This window comes from Salvelinus namaycush, chromosome 37 (genome assembly GCF_016432855.1).
Source record: "Salvelinus namaycush isolate Seneca chromosome 37, SaNama_1.0, whole genome shotgun sequence".
NCBI lineage: Eukaryota > Metazoa > Chordata > Actinopteri > Salmoniformes > Salmonidae > Salvelinus > Salvelinus namaycush.
Genome location: NC_052343.1, coordinates 5,940,715 through 5,957,062, shown reverse-complemented (window position 1 = coordinate 5,957,062; position 16,348 = coordinate 5,940,715). Strand labels below are relative to the sequence as shown.

The window sequence follows — 16,348 nt, the reverse complement described above, 5'->3', positions numbered from 1 at the left end:
AGGTAGTCTTGTTCACTTTGGCATACAGTGGTGAACGTCTTGATGAGTTCGAGCAAACTTTGGTTTTGTTGACTTTGGCATAGACAGGAAACGGAATTTCCCCAGTTTCATCTTCCTCCTCCAGGTGGTTGCTGCAGCCTGCTGTCTGTTGTTGAGAAGCCTGGTTGTCTGTAGTGGGCCATGGATTACAGACCTGTGTGGCCACAACGTCGTACACTACGGACCCAGTGTAGCTGCTGTGTCGTCGGACACTGCTCTTCTCCAGCTCAGGTAAGGGAGGCAACTGCCTCAAAGCCTTCTTCACCGGCCTTGGGGTATCCTGCCCTGGGAAAGACCCTGCACAGAGTGAAACATAAACAGTGAGCTGAGTGTGATGTGGGGAAACTTGTCCAACTGCAAGTGTGATGAACAACTGACTCTGACCTCTGTGTTCTCTTTGGGACTGGGTTGACTTTCTTTTTGAGGATGCTGGTCCAATGATGTTCTTCCTTAGTTCTGAGGTCGTGACCTCAATTGAATCTGGAGGCTGCAATGAGCAATCATATAAGTACCAGCAGAGGGAGCCATTGGTTTCAGTTCAGTTTGATTATTCCATACATTTGAATTCCAGCTTTACATTAAGTTTGACTATTTTCTGGAGCAGGACATCCACAAACAACAGCAAATGGTCATGTAAATGAATTGGTAAGGTGAATGGTACATTCCCAGGTATTTTGTACACTGACCCTTTCACCAGAGATCGGTCCCATTTCAGCCAATGACAACCTGGACGTCTTTCTACTAATGGAAAATGCAGACAGGATGTCAGCAATACCTTAAAAATGCTCATAAACTGCCATAATACAGGAGGAAGTATTACCTTTTTGAACGGATCGCACATAATAACATTGATACTATGAGAAGCAGGAGAAGGAATAAAAGACACAGACTCCACTGCACTGGTGACAATAGTCTCCACACAATCTCCAGAACCATGGCATTGACTTCTTGACATGCACAGAAGAAGAAAAAAATAAGTTTCAGTTTATGGCACATCAAATCGATCATAGAATTAATTAGAGGCAGAGGTTGCTGCCTGTGTGAATACAGGTGTACAAACATTTTGAAGGTGGTCTTTGGATTATTCGTGATAAAATGTTCATATTTGAAGAAATACCATGTCACTCTTCATTTTTGGTGCAATTTAATGCCATTATGATCTTGTCATGTCCACAAGCATAATTAAAACTACATACATATGTGTTTTGGCTACTATGCCTTCTTCAGAGTGTGTAGAAGAAGCCACTGTACCAAGCTTTGCCAAGGGTTAAATAACACATTCAGAATTTCTCTAAGAAGTTGAACATCCATAGAATGGGTGCTTACCCTTAGATGCCTGTCTCCAGCTTGTGAACTGAACACTTTGCCTCACCAAGACAGACCATCAGCTGTAATAAATAGAAGCTGCAAAGAAGTTTGAGGAAATTCATCACTACCTCTTTGGTTGTTATGTTAATTGCACAAGCAGCAAGGTTCACCTGTGACTTCCACAAAGCCGAGTTCTTTGCTTCTCTATTTCAAAAAGTCAATACTCGAAAGCAGCTTCCTCTCCTCATCTGCACTGATCTGATATCATAATGTAGATACAACAGTGAGCACTGGTGAATGTCTACAGGTGCTTTCCACTTTGAGACAATTGTCATTTTTTTTTATATCACCTTTATTTAACCAGGTAGGCCAGTTGAGAACAAGTTCTCATTTACAACTGCGACCTGGCCAAGATAAAGCAAAGCAGTGCGACACAAACAACACAGAGTTACACATGGGATAAACAAACGTACAGTCAATAACCACTGGACCAGTCCATGCCACTGGACAAGTCTCGCTGACATGCAGTAATATCATGATTGAAAGTAATGAAAGACCAAGTACATATGTATCAGGATATATCTATTATTTTATTAATTATTTCAGGATTAATTTATTATTAATTCATTATTTTGTCCCACAGTCCACACTCGTTCATACATCTCACCAGGAAAACAGTGCTGAATGTCACTGGTGATCTCATATTAGGTTAATATTAGGTTAATAAGTCGAAAAATACAGACATGGAAAAATGATTAAATTTGCATACTTGAGTAAAAGTAAAGATACCTTAATAGAAAATCACTCAAGTAAAAAGTAAAAATCACACAGTAAAATACTACTTAAGTAAAAGTATTTGGTTTTAAATATACTTAAGTATCAAAAGTAAATGCAGTTGCTAAAATATACTTAAGTATCAAAAGTAAAAGTATAAATAATGTCAAATTCCTTATATTAAGCAAACCAGATGTACAATGTTTATGATTTTTCTATTTACGGATAGACAGAAAACGGATAGACTCAAACACTTAGACATCATTTACAAATGAAGCATTTGTGTTTAGCGAGTCCACCAGATTCGAGGCAGTCGGGATAACCAGAGGTGTTTTTCTGTCCTGCTACGTAAATGTATGGAGTAGAAATTATATAATTTTCTTTAGGAATGTAGTGAAGTAAAAGTTGTCCAAAATATAAATAGTAAAGTACAGATATCCCCCCCAAAATACTTAAGTAGTACTTTAAAGTATTTTTTACTTAAATACTTTACACCACTGGAAAAAAATAAAAACATTCGAAGGAACTTTGCAACTTTTTCATTTGTCTAATTGACCTGTCACTCAACACTACAGTCGTGCAACGAAAAACAACAGCGGTGCAATTCACAGAGCGGTGTACTCATAATTTTCTTCCTAAAATTCATATCCAAAGGCTAGTTCACGTCAGCTAGTTCACGTAAGGGTAGTGGGAGGGTTCAGTCAGTTGATAAACCCATGTAAGTAAGCAGTGACAGTCAACACTTGTAAATTATTACCAAAATATTTAATATGAAGCGCTCTTGTTACAGTTTGACTTTCATTGGTAAGGACTAGCTTAAATGCTAGATAGAGAACTAGAGCATTGAGAATTCCCTGTTTCTTGAATAAATCATCTCACGTTAGCTCAGCTAGCTAGCTACTGTAGCTCAGTAGCTGAGCTGGCTCTATCGTTATCTGGAAACTTGGGCAAAGATTGGGAACGATTTCGAGTTGAATGCCAGACGACACAGGTACAACGCTTTTTTTTAGGGAATGTCAGAAATATCTAGTTACGGTGACGGAGCTGTATGTCTGTCTTTTTGGGAGGCCAACCCAGCCTGCTGTCACTGTGCGTATACGGCTTGTTATTATTGGCTATTGGTAGCTAGCATCACAGCAGCTAATCCAGCTAGCTATCGTTAACGTTATTTGGCTAACGTAAACATCACCATTCGCAATGGCTAGTATTAGGAAGGAATTGTGTGTACATGGCTATCTGAAGACCACCACTTGGCTAGCTGAGATATAACCAATTGTTGTTCTAGTTAGCTAACAGTTAAGTTTCAGTATTTAAACCTCAAACACTTGGGAACCCCTCATCAATTTAGGGGTACATTACTCCAGTGTCCATTGACTGATGTACCTAGTAGAGAAACAAACATCTCTGTTTACATATTAATCCTATCTAAGTAAGCTTGTTCTTTGTGTGATGTCAGTTCTATTCTATTTCTCAAATTGCAGTCCATTCCTAGAGACTGCAGATGCCATCTGACCTTTGACCCTCGGACCCTGCACCTCTAGTCCGTGCTCTATGACTTGCTGTGAGGCCATGTCTGCTGTGAACATCACCAGAGACATCTTGCACAGGCAGATCAGGGTGGGTCCAACGTTTTAAGACATTGTTTTTATGAAATACTGTACTATTTTACCCAAACAAACTGCCCTAGCTAACAACCCTGAAATGCAATCTGCATTGCAATCTATTCAATAATGAACACCAGTATTCACCAAAAATGCTTTATTTATGTTGGACAGAGTGAGACAGGAGATTTTGGAGAGAGACAGGTGATGTTTTGCCTTAATGTCTGCAGGACAAGAGAGCATTGGGCTTCCAAAGGCAGTATCATGTCACAGACCCCTTCATCAATAGACTTGGACTGGAGGCAGAGTTGCAGGTGATGTGTGTGTGTGTGTGTGTGTGTGTGTGTGTGTGTGTGTGTGTGTGTGTGTGTGTGTGTGTGTGTGTGTGTGTGTGTGTGTGTGTGTGTGTGTGTGTGTGTGTGTGTGTGTTTCTGCGCACATACAGCATTAACGTATTTGCCAATCTGACAGCCTGTATCTGTTGTGTCAACAGGGCCACACTGGGTGTGTGAACTGCCTGGAATGGAACGAACGAGGAGAGTAAGTCCTGAGCTGAAAGCAGGGTTCTATTTAATGACCGTATTTACCACTTCTACATTTTATGTTGGCCTATCTGTAATATTTATTCTATTCAGTCTGCTGGCATCGGGCTCAGATGACCAACATTGCATCATCTGGGACCCCTTCAAACACAAGAAGCTCACCACTATGCACACAGGGCATGCAGCAAACATCTTCTCTGTGAAGGTAAAAACAGAAACTGCTTGATGGGAAAGTCTATGTGCGTAGAAATGAAGCTTCTTTCTTATTGTTTCTTATTTTATCCTCTTGTTTTTCCCGTCCCCCTTTGCAGTTTCTCCCTCACTCAGGTGACCGTATCCTCGTGACGGGTGCAGCGGACACCAAGGTTCACGTGCATGACGTGTCTGTCAAGGAGACCATCCACATGTTCTCCGACCACACCAACCGAGTCAAGCGCATCGCTACAGCCCCCATGTGGCCTAACATCTTCTGGAGTGCTGCGGAGGACGGCATCATCAGGTCAGAGCCCCAGTAGCTAGCTAACCATTGGAGCATCCTTGTCGCATCCAAAGATGTTCATTGGTTAAGGTGACACTGTGTCAGATACATTGTCAGAAGTATCATGTTATTTCTACTGGCTTGTAGTAGAATATCGAAGGTGAAAAGATGACGTGAAACAGTAAGGTTGGAATGGAAGTGTTATGCCATGAGCCCCTTTCTTACCTCAAGCTGTATTCCCTGTCAGTTCCTTGGCTCTCCCAGGGACTTCTTCCCTGGTCTCTGTGGCCACATGCCTCCTGCAGCACTTCCATCACACACCCTGTCTGGGAGGTTATTGTATCTCCAGAGAATACCCTTTAACTACCCTTCAAAGCTCAGGTGTGCAGTGGGCATTGTGGACTACTGCAGATGCATGGTTGGCTTCAGGCGATGGTTCCCATAGCTCAGCTCAGCTCAGACCCAGGCAGTTAGTATCCTACTCTCTCTACAGTGCGTCACTGCCTGACTGCCGCCTCTGCTTATGACTCAAAGGGCCAATGTTGAATTAGTGGCTTGTGTTTTTGTTTTTTGACTAACCCAACCAGTCGTCTACAACCTCAAAATATGGCTCCCACGTACAGAGTATAGTAGTTAGTTGTTTATTTTTGAGCAAGCTGGCTATGGACACAAATTGCAGTTTTAATTCAACCTTGCAATTAAACCTTGCCAAAAAGTTTAGTATTTGATTAGAATTCAAAACAATATTTTAAAGAGCTACGTTCTGACTCTCTGGAGATGATTGATGCCCTCATGATGTGCTTTCTTCTACTATTTTAGGCAATATGACCTGAGGGAGAGCAGTAAGCGTTCAGAAGTGCTCATCGACCTGACGGAATACTGTGGTCAGCTGGTGGAGGCCAAGTGTTTGGCTGTCAACCCGCAAAATAATAACTACCTAGCAGTGGGGGCCAACGGGCCCTTTGTACGCCTCTACGACATGCGCATGATCCACAACCACAGGTGTGTAGTAGTCGGGCTCGAATCCTAACTTGAGATCGACGCTTGTGGCTCATGTTTCCATTGGCATCAATACATAATTTACCTGAAAGTCCAAGACATCTCAAATCTGAAGTTAGGATTTCGCTCTCACTGCTTGACTGTCAAATTTGAGTTTTTAATTGAATAGTTTTTCATTTTGTATCACATAAGGAGTATATTGGATAGAACGTCCAATATGTCTCCCTACTAGTCTGGGCTATCATAAGTCATACCAATGTTATTTTCTCAGCTTTGAGAGTTTTTGGTAATCATTTATGTTTCTCTCCTCCACTCCCATTCACAGGAAGTCTGCGAGTCAGAGCACATCGGCAGGAGTGCACACATTCTGCGACAGGCAGAAGCCCATCCCAGACGGAGCGGGGCAGTATTATGTTGCAGGTGTGTGTGTGATCGTATGGTTTGGCTTATTGCACCAAATGTATTAATAAAAAACAGCCCATACAGTATCTACAATGTATTATAAACAGGTAAAACACACATGGACAATATGTGCGTTTATAACGCAGTCATTTACAATACATGGAACTGAACTAGTGGGACAGGTAAGGTGATTCTGTATGCCTCTCACCCAACTTGTTCTCCTTGTTTCCGTTACCTCAGGGCACCTGCCAGTGAAGCTCCCTGACTACAATAACCGCCTGAGGGTCCTAGTGGCCACCTACGTCACCTTCAGCCCCGACGGCACCGAGCTGCTAGTTAACATGGGAGGAGAACAGGTAAAGGCGGCTTTAGAAGTTAAACTCTTATTTTTGGTCAAACCTCCGGGTCAGCCTACTAGGCAAAAATCCATCTCTTTCTCAGATTGTCAGGTTTGAATTCCAACAAGCATAGTACTTTAACTCTCAAACCAAATCATTAAAGTTGATGATTACCTGTGGTTGGTTCAAAAGGGTAACTTTGCCAGGAATGTGTTTTCTCTTGTCTGCAGGTGTATCTATTTGACTTGACGTTCAAACAGAAGCCGTACACCTATCTGCTTCCCAAAAAGTGTCAATCAACAGGTATTATGATTATGGAAATAGCCCAACGCTTACTACAGTATTTGGTCATTAAAATGACATATACAGTATGTATTATTTATGACCAATGAGTTATATGGAGGGGTGAAGTTGCTTGCTAAAAGTCTGCCCATAGTTTATATACAGATCTGGGCATTAAAAATTGCAGCAGCAATGTACATCAAGGTACATTGTCAATGTGACAAATTACTCTCTCGGAGGGTGACATCAACCACCAAGGTCATTATCAATCACTCGACAATAACCCATGTGATGAAATGCGTTTTTGAAAAATGTTCCTGACAGTGCAGTTACATCCACTTTGCGGCAAGCGTTCTTTACTGTGCTGCAGAATGCCCAGAACTGTATGGGGATTTCTAAAATCTTGATATCCCAACAGATGTTCAGAATGGAAAGACAACCAACGGTGTGTCAAATGGAATTCACTTGCCAGCCAGCCGACTTCGATTCGCAGAAAGCAAAGTCTTCTCTGGGTGACCTTTTTCTCATGTTTGATTTTATTCGTTCATTTTCACCCACATATTACATTTAGCAACAGCCTAGCCCTAGTGTATTTATAAAAACACTACGCTATGGGGTGTGACATCCCTAGTTTCTCTCTTATCACTCTCTCATCGTGTCCTCCTCTCATCGTTCTTCCCTAGTTCTGGTGAGCTGCCGCCTCACTTGGAGCGGATAAAGCAGCAGGCCAACGACGCGTTTGCGCGGCAGCAGTGGACTCAGGCCATCCAGTTCTACAGTCTGGGCATCCACGAGGCCAGCCACAACGCCATGCTGTACGGGAACCGCGCCGCCGCCTACATGAAGCGCAAGTGGTAGGCAGCTAGCTAACCCCTAGCCTCATTCACTCTTTTTCAGTGTTTCTCCTATTACAGAACATGGTCATGTTCAGTAGGGCATACTGTAGCAAAATGTTTTGCAGCGAAAAACAAAACATTTGAGTTCAGGTATAACGTCCTTGTTTCATCGCGTTTAAAACAGTTTACCACTATGCTGGTACACGTGTGTGTGACTGTGTGGTATATACGGTTGTGTGTGTGATGTGTTCTCTCTCTCCCCCAGGGACGGTGACCACTATGATGCGCTGAGGGATTGTCTGAAGGCCCTGTCCCTCAACCCTGGGCACCTGAAGGCCCACTTCCGGCTGGCGCGCTGCCTCTTTGAGCTGAAGTACGTGGCCGAGGCTCTGGAGTGCCTGGATGACTTCAAGGGCAAGTTCCCCGAGCAAGCCCACAGCAGCGCCTGCGACGCCCTGGATAAGGATATCAAGGCCGCCCTCTTTTCCAAGATGGACTCTGGTGAGAAGGGGTTTTAATTGTGATGCTGGCTTGGGTAATCGTCTGTTTCCCCCCCAAAAATAAAGTGTTGATTTTGGCTGACCTCTGACTTTTCCATCACCTTTCCACGTTGACTTACAATATGTTTTTTACATGTTGATTCAATTCAAAATACCTTATATATTCCACCAGGGCAATTATGCAAATGAATACAGTGTTAATTAGTGTATGGATTTGATATAATGCATTGTTTAATTCGTTTTTTTGTGTTTATTTCCATGCCGTGTCTGTTCGTAGCTGAGGACAAAAAGGGCAACAGCTCAATCCGCTTCCACGCGTTCAACAGGAAGGAGTCCATCCCGGAAGACGAGGTCGTCTTGAGAGAGCGCAGCTACGACTACAAACACCGCTACTGTGGTCATTGCAACACCACCACAGACATCAAGGAGGCCAACTTCTTTGGCAGGTCAGTGGAGCATTTTGGACACGGATATCTTATACATTCTAAAAACACTGTTAATATTAGTTGTTGACCTGTAAGGGAAAAGTAAAAAGCATGAGCTGGCGTACACATTTTTTTGGTCGAGGTGCTGACTAAACGTATAGTCAACACTGAAGAAGACACTGCATTCTGAAACGTTGGTTGTGTTTCCCCATTCCATTTTTGGGAGAGTACAGTGCGTTCGGGGAAGTATTCAGATGCTTTTACTTTTCACATTTTGTTACGTTACAGCCTTATTCTAAAATGGATTAAATCGGGGGGGTTTTCAGCAATCTACACACAATACCCCAAAATGACAAAACAAAAACAGGTTTTTGGAAATGTTCTTGTTTCTCATGGTCTAAGGGCTTTAGATGTCTTTTGGCAAGCGGGCTGTCATGTGCCTTTTACTGAAGAGTGGCTTCCATCTGGCCACTCTACCATAAAGGCCTGATTGGTGGAGTGCTGCAGAGATGGTTGTCCTTCTGGAAGATTCTCCCATCTCCACAGAGGAACTCTGGAGCTCTGTCAGAGTGACCATCGGGTTCTTGGTCACCTCCCTGACCAAGGCCCTTCTCCCCCGATTGCTCAGTTTGGCCGGGCGGCCAGCTCTAGGAAGAGTCTTGGTGGTTCCAAACTTCTTCCATTTAAGAATGATGAAGGCCACTGTGTTCTTGGACCCACAATGCTGCAGAAATGTTTTGGTAACCTTCCCCAGATCTGTGCCTCGACACAATCCTTTCTCGGATCTCTACGGACAATTCCTTCGACTTCATGGCTTGGTTTTTGCTCTGACATGCACTGTCAACTGTGGGACCTTATATAGACAGGTGTGTGCCTTTACAAATCATGTCCAATCAATACCACAGGTGGACTCCAATCAAGTTGTAGACACATCTACATGATGATCAATGGAAACAGGATGCACCTGAGCTCAATTTCGAGTCTCATAGCAAAGGGTCTGAATACTTATGTAAATAAGGTATTTCGCTTTGTCTTTATGGGGTATTGTGTGTAGATTGAGGATTATTTATTTAATCCATTTTAGAATAAGGCTGTAACGAAAAAGGAAAGGGGTCTGAATACTTTCACATGCACTGTATATACACTACTGTTGTTTTTGAAAGAAAAGCACATTTTATGTCCATTTAAAATAACATCAAATTGATCAGAAATACAGTGTAGACATTGTTAATGTTGAAAATGACTATTGTAGCTGGAAACGGCTGATTTATAATGGAATATCTACACACGCGTAGAGGCCCATTATCAGCAACCATCACTCCTGTGTTCCAATGGCACTTTAGCTAATCCAAGTTTATAATTTTAAAAGGCTAATTGATCATTAGAAAACCCTTTTGCAATTGTTAGCACAGCTGAAAACTGTTGTTCTCGTTAAAGAAGCAATAAAACTGGCCTTTAGATGAGTTGAGTATCTGGACAATCAGCATTTGTGGGTTTGATTACATGCTCAAAATGGCCAGAAACAAATAACTTTCTTCTGAAACTGGCTCTAACTAGAATAGAAAGAGGAGTGTGAGGCCCTGGTGCACAACTGAGCAAGAGGACAAGTACATTCGTGTCTAGTTTGAGAAATAGACGCCTCACAAATCCTCAACTGGCAGCTTCATTAAATAGTACCCGCAAAACACCAGTCTCAACAGTGAAGAGGCGACTCCGGGATGCTGGCCTTCTAGGCAGAGTTGCACAGAAAAATCCATATCTCAGACTGGCCAATAAAAAGACAAGATTAAGATGGACAAAAGAACAGACACTGGACAGAGGAAGATTGAACAGAAGAATCTAAGTTTGAGGTGTTCGGATCACAAAGAAGAACATTCGTGAGACGCAGAAAAATGAAAAGATGCTGGAGGAGTGCTTGACGCCATCTGTCAAGCATGGTGGAGGCAAAGTGATGGTCTGGGGGGTGCTTTGGTGGTGGTAAAGTGGGAGATTTGTACAGGGTAAACAGTATCTTGAAGAAGGAAGGCTCACTCCATTTTGCAACGCCATGCCATACCCTGTGGACGGTGCTTAATTGAAGCCAATTTCCTCCTACAACAGGACTATGACCCAAAGCGCAGCTCCAAACTATGCAAGAACGATTTAGGTAAGAAGCAGTCAGCTGGTATTCTGTCTATAATGGAGTGGCCAGCACAGTCGCTGGATCTCAACCATATTGAGCTGTTGTGGGAGCAGCTTGACCGTATGGTACGTAAGAAGTGCTCATCAAACCAACCCAACTTGTGGGAGGTGCTTCAGGAAGCATGGGGTGAAATCTCTTCAGATTACTTCCACAAATTGGCAACTAGAATGCCAAAAGGTCTGCAAGGCTGTAATTGCTGCAAATGGATTCTTTGACGAAAGCAAAATTTGAAGGACACAATTATTATTATTTCAATTAAAAATCATTATTTATAACCTTGTCAACGTCTTGACTATTTCCGATTCATTTTGCAACTCATTTCATATGTTTTCATGGAAAACAAGAACATTTCGAAGTGACCCCAAACTTTTGAACGGCAGTGTAAATGTGCAGCATAATTGTTTTTAGACGTTTGAAGACAAAACACATGATGATGTTCTATAGAAACAGCGGTGCTTCCTGAAGAACTTCACAACGCATGAGCAGTTCATAAGGTGTCAAATTGGGGTAGTTGACGTAAGAATGAAAGAATGCTCATGTACTGCTTCTGAACGTTTTGATTATGAATGCTTTATGGCGTCCTTATTTAAGTACCCTTCAAATTAAAATGTTACGTAAATGTCTCTGCCACCTGTGTGCAGTATCAAACAAGGTCTAATAGTTGCTTCACTCTCACAAAAATATGAACGCAACATGTAAAGTGTTGTTCCCATGTTTCATGAGCTGAAATGAAAGATCCCAGAAATGTTCCATACGCACAAAAAGCGTATTTCTCAAAAACCAAAAATTGCACGAATGTATTTACATCCTTAAGTGAGCGTTTCTCCTTTGCCAAGAAAGTCCATCCATCTGACAGGTGTGGCATATCAAGAAGCTGATTAAACCGCATGATCATTACACAGGTGCCACTTGGGCTGGGTACAATAAAAGGCCACTCTAAAATATGCAGTTTTGTCACACAACACAATGCCACAGATGTCAAAAGTTGAGGGAGCGTGGAGTTGGCATGCTGACTGCAGGAATGTCCACCAGAGCTGTTGCCAGAGAATTTAATGTTCATTTTTCTACCATAAGCCACCTCCGTTTTTGAGAATTTGGCAGTATGTCCAACTGGCCTCACAGCTGCAGACCATGTGTATGGTGTCATGTGGGCACGCGGTTTGCTGATGTCAACAATTCCTGAAAACTGAAAATGTCCCAGTTCTTCCATGGCCTGCATAACCAGACATGTCACCCATTGAGCATGTTTGGGATGCTCTGGATCGACGTGTACGACAGTGTTCCAGTTTCTACCAATATCCATCAATTTCTCAATCATTGAAGAGGAGTGGGACAATATTCCACAGACCACAATCAACAGCCTGATCAACTCCATACGAAGGAGATGTCGCGCTTCATGAGGCAAATGGTGATCACACCAGATACTGACCGGTTTTCTGATCCACGCCCCTACTTTAAAAAAAAGTTGTGACCAACAGATGTATATCTGTATTTATAGTCATGTGAAATCTATAGATTAGGGCCTAATGAATTTATTTCAATTGACTGATTTTCCTTATGTGAACTGTAACTCAGTAAAATCTTTGAAATTGTTGTGTTTTTATATTGTTGTTCAGTGAATATATAATCCCCCCCCACCCACAGTAAAGGCCAGTACATTGTGAGCGGCTCCGACGATGGCTCCTTTTTCATCTGGGAGAAGGAGACTGCTAACCTGGTGCGGATCCTCCAGGGGGACGAGTCCATAGTCAACTGCCTGCAGCCTCACCCCAGTTACTGCTTCCTGGCTACCAGCGGCATCGACCCTGTGGTGCGGCTCTGGAACCCCAGGCCAGAGGTCATTAACAACATTATTCAAATAACTTCATTTTCCCCACGAGCAAACTTCTTTTGTGTGGAATAGTAGGCTACATACAGCAAGAAACAGGATGTAAAAACACACCTCAGCACCAAGGACACTATACGTAGAGGAGATGCATTTAAAAAGCAATCCATTCAATCACCGACATGATTGATTCTTTGATTGACTGTATTTGATGATAAAAAAAATGTTTACCGCCAATACATGCATTAAAAACTATCAAGGATTATGCAATAAATAAACACAATTATACATCTGATTATTGGATTGTCACAATTGGGGCTGCACCTGTCCTTTCCTATGGCCTCCTTTGTAGTAGTCTGATGTAAAAAAAATAAAAATAAAAAAAAAAAGGCTATATTTACAAAACACCAGAAGTTAACCTTTTTTTTTAACCTTTCTTTCTCTATATCCTTTTCCCCTCTGTCATCCAGACGGAGAGTGAGAGTGGGAACGGTCGGGTGGTGGAGGACATGGAGGGAGCCGCTGCAGCCAACCAGCGGCGTATGAATGCCGACCCCCTGGAGGTCATGTTGCTCAACATGGGCTACCGCATCACGGGCCTCAGCGGCCGCGGGCCAGAGGGCTCAGACGATGAGGACAGCTCAGATGGACAGGTGCAGTGCCGGCCCAGCTAGACTAGCAGGCCCAACACCACATACAGTATGGAGGCAGCAGGATGCAAGGCACTCCTCCCCTACCCCCTCCCAAACCCCGAGGCTGTCTGTGTGTGTGTGTGTACGTCTGTGTGTGTGTCTGTGAGGAGGGGGAAAAAGCACCATAGATATTCCGTTTGTCAATGTTTCATTCGCCCCTCTAAAACGAAAGCAACATCGAGTGAATGTCATGTCACAGCTCTGCACTATGCACTGCCCTCCTCCTTCACATCCCGTCCCGAGGCAGGATTGGAGGAAACCAGTTTGGCGAGGGGATTCCACGGGGGTGACGATGACGACCTTTCACCCCTTTTAAGAACACCAACGACATCACCTCGGCCTCTCCCTCCGTTGCTCCAAGGCTGGAGTTATTGGGCTTATATGGTAAAGAAGAGAGTATTCCATCACTCCCTAATCTCTCACTATGAGCTAGGAGTCAACCACTTCTAAACCCTCCTCAAGAGGGAGCGCGTTGGAGGGAAACACTACAAGCAGAAGCCCCAGGCCTCTGGTAGTGTAGCCTGCAGACGGCTCAGAGGTTAGAGGTCAAAGCGAGGCCCCAATAGTCAGTGTCCTCATTGGAGGATGAGACTTGAGGCCACAGGAAGTTGCTTTGTTTCATCTCTAGTGGGCTTTTCAATTGGAGTATAAGAGGTCACTCTCAGCCCCTCTCCAGCTCTGAAAGTCTCTACCTAAAGTTTTTGATTTACAGTTGGAATATTGGTCAACAGGAAGAGAGCATAAGAAGTCTTGACTTTAAGTGTTACCCAGTCTTGAAGTGTTTCTCCAACTCAAATTAAATGTGTTGATAGGGCTGTGCACCTTGTTTCTTTTAAACTCGGTCTGGCAACAAAAGAAACGTTTCTCTTCATTAGTTTTAAGAGTAAATAATGGCCAAGGATCCATGTTGCATTTGCTTTGTCTGTTGTTGAGAAGTTCTTGTCGCTCTATATGCCTATTTTATTGACAGGTATGCAAAATGTTTCCCTTTTACTTTTATTATGTAGGTTAAGACAAAGCTGTCAAACCGAAGCAGTAGCTCCTCACATTTTCTCCAACACTTAGACATTTGCTCCTCTGTCATTTGTTGATAACGATGTAGAACCGGAAGGGTTGTGGGGTTAAGTTTAGGGGGTTTGATTTAATTGATAGGTGTTGATTGGTCAGAATCTGTCGAACTTTGTTGTACTAAGGTTGCAAGATTCTGGTAATTTCCACAAAATCCCCAGTTTTTAGGAGATATCCCGGTTGGTAGATAACCAGGATCTGGATGGAATAAGCATGAAATCATGAATCTTCCAACCAGTAATTCTGGAAAACCTGGGAATTATGGGAAGGTTAACCTATGTTGGACTAATGCTCTGAACAGAGAGGGAAAGTGATGAAGAGAGAAGGGTATTTCACTATCCTAGGGCAATACTACCAGTCCTAATATCACTCATGCATGGCATAGAGACAATTTCGTAGACGCAATCCATTTGGTGGCTTTTGGGGTTCAGGAGCCCTATACAAGCACTTTCAGCTTTCCCCAGAACATTTTGGGGATTGAATGGAATAGGGATTTTTTTCCCTTCCTGTAGCTTTGGACCCAGCATGAGTCCTCTGCTGCAGTTGGAGTTTTACTTATAAGGTTATGACATTTTGTCTAAAGGTAACATTGTAAATGGCAAATTTGGACAATGAGCCTCTTGGTCCTTTAGCTGACCAGCAAACCACCAGCTCACTGATGACATGTGGGTTCAAAGAAAACCTAAGGATGGAGTCCTCTAACACTAGGCTTCCATGTGTAATTTCTTTGTTAAAAAATGTATTTAAGAAATGTTTCATGTTTATTTTTCTTTGGGAAAAATCCAACTACAAAGTTTGCTGCAAGAGAAAAATAAAAGAGGTCTAATATTGTTGAACCACGTGTCTTGAGTTTGTTTCACCTCCGACTTGTATTTAACCAGGGTAATGATGATTTGGATTGTATTACTAATGTTTTCCACCTGCACACTGTTCCAGGTGCAGAAATAGGCTACACACAGGTCCACAACTAAATCAAATCAAATTTTATTTGTCACATACACATGGTTAGCAGATGTTAATGCGAGTGTAGCGAAATGCTTGTGCTTCTAGTTCCGACAATGCAGTAATAACCAACAAGTAATCTAACCTAACAATTCCACAACTACTACCTTATACACACAAGTGTAAAGGGATAAAGAATATGTACATAAAGATATATGAATGAGTGATGGTACAGAACGGCATAGGCAAGATGCAGTAGATGGTATAGTGTACAGTCTATACATATGAGATGAGTAATGTAGGGTATGTAAACATAAAGTGGCATAGTTTAAAGTGGCTAGTGATACATGTATTACATAAAGATGGCAAGATGCAGTGGATGATATACAGTACAATATATACATATACATATGAGATGAGTAATGTAGGGTATGTAAACATTATATTAAGTGGCATTGTTTAATTGAGTAATGTAGGGTATGTAAACATTATATTAAGTGGCATTGTTTAAAGTGGCTAGTGATACATTTTTACATAATTTCCATCAATTCCCATTATTAAAGTGGCTGGAGTTGAGTCAGTATGTTGGCAGCGGCCACAATGTTAGTGGTGGCTGTTTAACAGTCTGATGGCCTTGAGATAGAAGCTGTTTTTCAGTCTCTCGGTCCCTGCTTTGATGCACCTGTACTGACCTCGCCTTCTGGATGATAGCGGGGTGAACAGGCAGTGGCTCGGGTGGTTGTTGTCCTTGATGATCTTTATGGCCTTCCTGTGACATCGGGTGGTGTAGGTGTCCTGGAGGGCAGGTAGTTTGCCCCCGGTGATGCGTTGTGCAGACCTCACTACCCTCTGGAGAGCCTTACGGTTGTGGGCGGAGCAGTTGCCGTACCAGGCGGTGATACAGCCTGACAGGATGCTCTCGATTGTGCATCTGTAAAAGTTAGTGAGTGTTTTTGGTGACAAGCCAAATTTCTTTTTTCAGCCTCCTGAGGTTGAAGAGGCGCTGCTGCGCCTTCTTCACAACGCTGTCTGTGTGGGTGGACCAATTCAGTTTGTCCGTGATGTGTACACCGAGGAACTTAACTTTCCACCTTCTCCACTACTGCCCCGTCGAT

The 16,348-nt window shown here is 42.8% G+C and overlaps 1 protein-coding gene across 3 annotated transcripts; it reads left to right on the top strand.

Moving 5' to 3' along the window:
• The first annotated feature begins 2,782 nt into the window (after window positions 1-2,782).
• Window positions 2,783-15,127, top strand: LOC120031054 (WD and tetratricopeptide repeats protein 1-like). Of its 3 annotated transcripts, none has more exons than XM_038976599.1 (16): window positions 2,783-2,839; window positions 3,603-3,738; window positions 3,953-4,036; window positions 4,216-4,262; window positions 4,358-4,469; window positions 4,576-4,763; window positions 5,562-5,744; window positions 6,067-6,161; window positions 6,384-6,499; window positions 6,712-6,784; window positions 7,182-7,275; window positions 7,447-7,617; window positions 7,865-8,100; window positions 8,377-8,545; window positions 12,351-12,543; window positions 13,002-15,127. In XM_038976599.1, exons 2-16 carry the CDS (start codon window positions 3,673-3,675, stop codon window positions 13,203-13,205), a joined length of 2,031 nt encoding a protein of 676 aa, XP_038832527.1. In that variant the 5' UTR covers window positions 2,783-2,839; window positions 3,603-3,672; the 3' UTR covers window positions 13,206-15,127. The 3 variants fall into 3 exon arrangements, with proteins under 3 accessions (XP_038832527.1, XP_038832526.1, XP_038832528.1); XM_038976598.1 differs by lacking the exon at window positions 2,783-2,839 and adding an exon at window positions 2,848-3,112; XM_038976600.1 differs by lacking the exon at window positions 2,783-2,839 and adding an exon at window positions 3,127-3,210.
• Window positions 15,128-16,348: the final 1,221 nt, after the last annotated feature.

What these genes read in the sequence shown, in the direction of transcription:
- LOC120031054 (XM_038976599.1), top strand. Translation starts at nt 3,673, where the DNA reads ATGACTTGCTGTGAGGCCATGTCTGCTGTGAACATCACCAGAGACATC. An exon ending in GAATGGAACGAACGAGGAGA is followed by an intron (nt 4,263 to 4,357) that starts GTAAGTCCTGAG and finishes TATTCTATTCAG; the next exon opens with TCTGCTGGCATCGGGCTCAG. An exon ending in GCGGAGGACGGCATCATCAG is followed by an intron (nt 4,764 to 5,561) that starts GTCAGAGCCCCA and finishes CTACTATTTTAG; the next exon opens with GCAATATGACCTGAGGGAGA.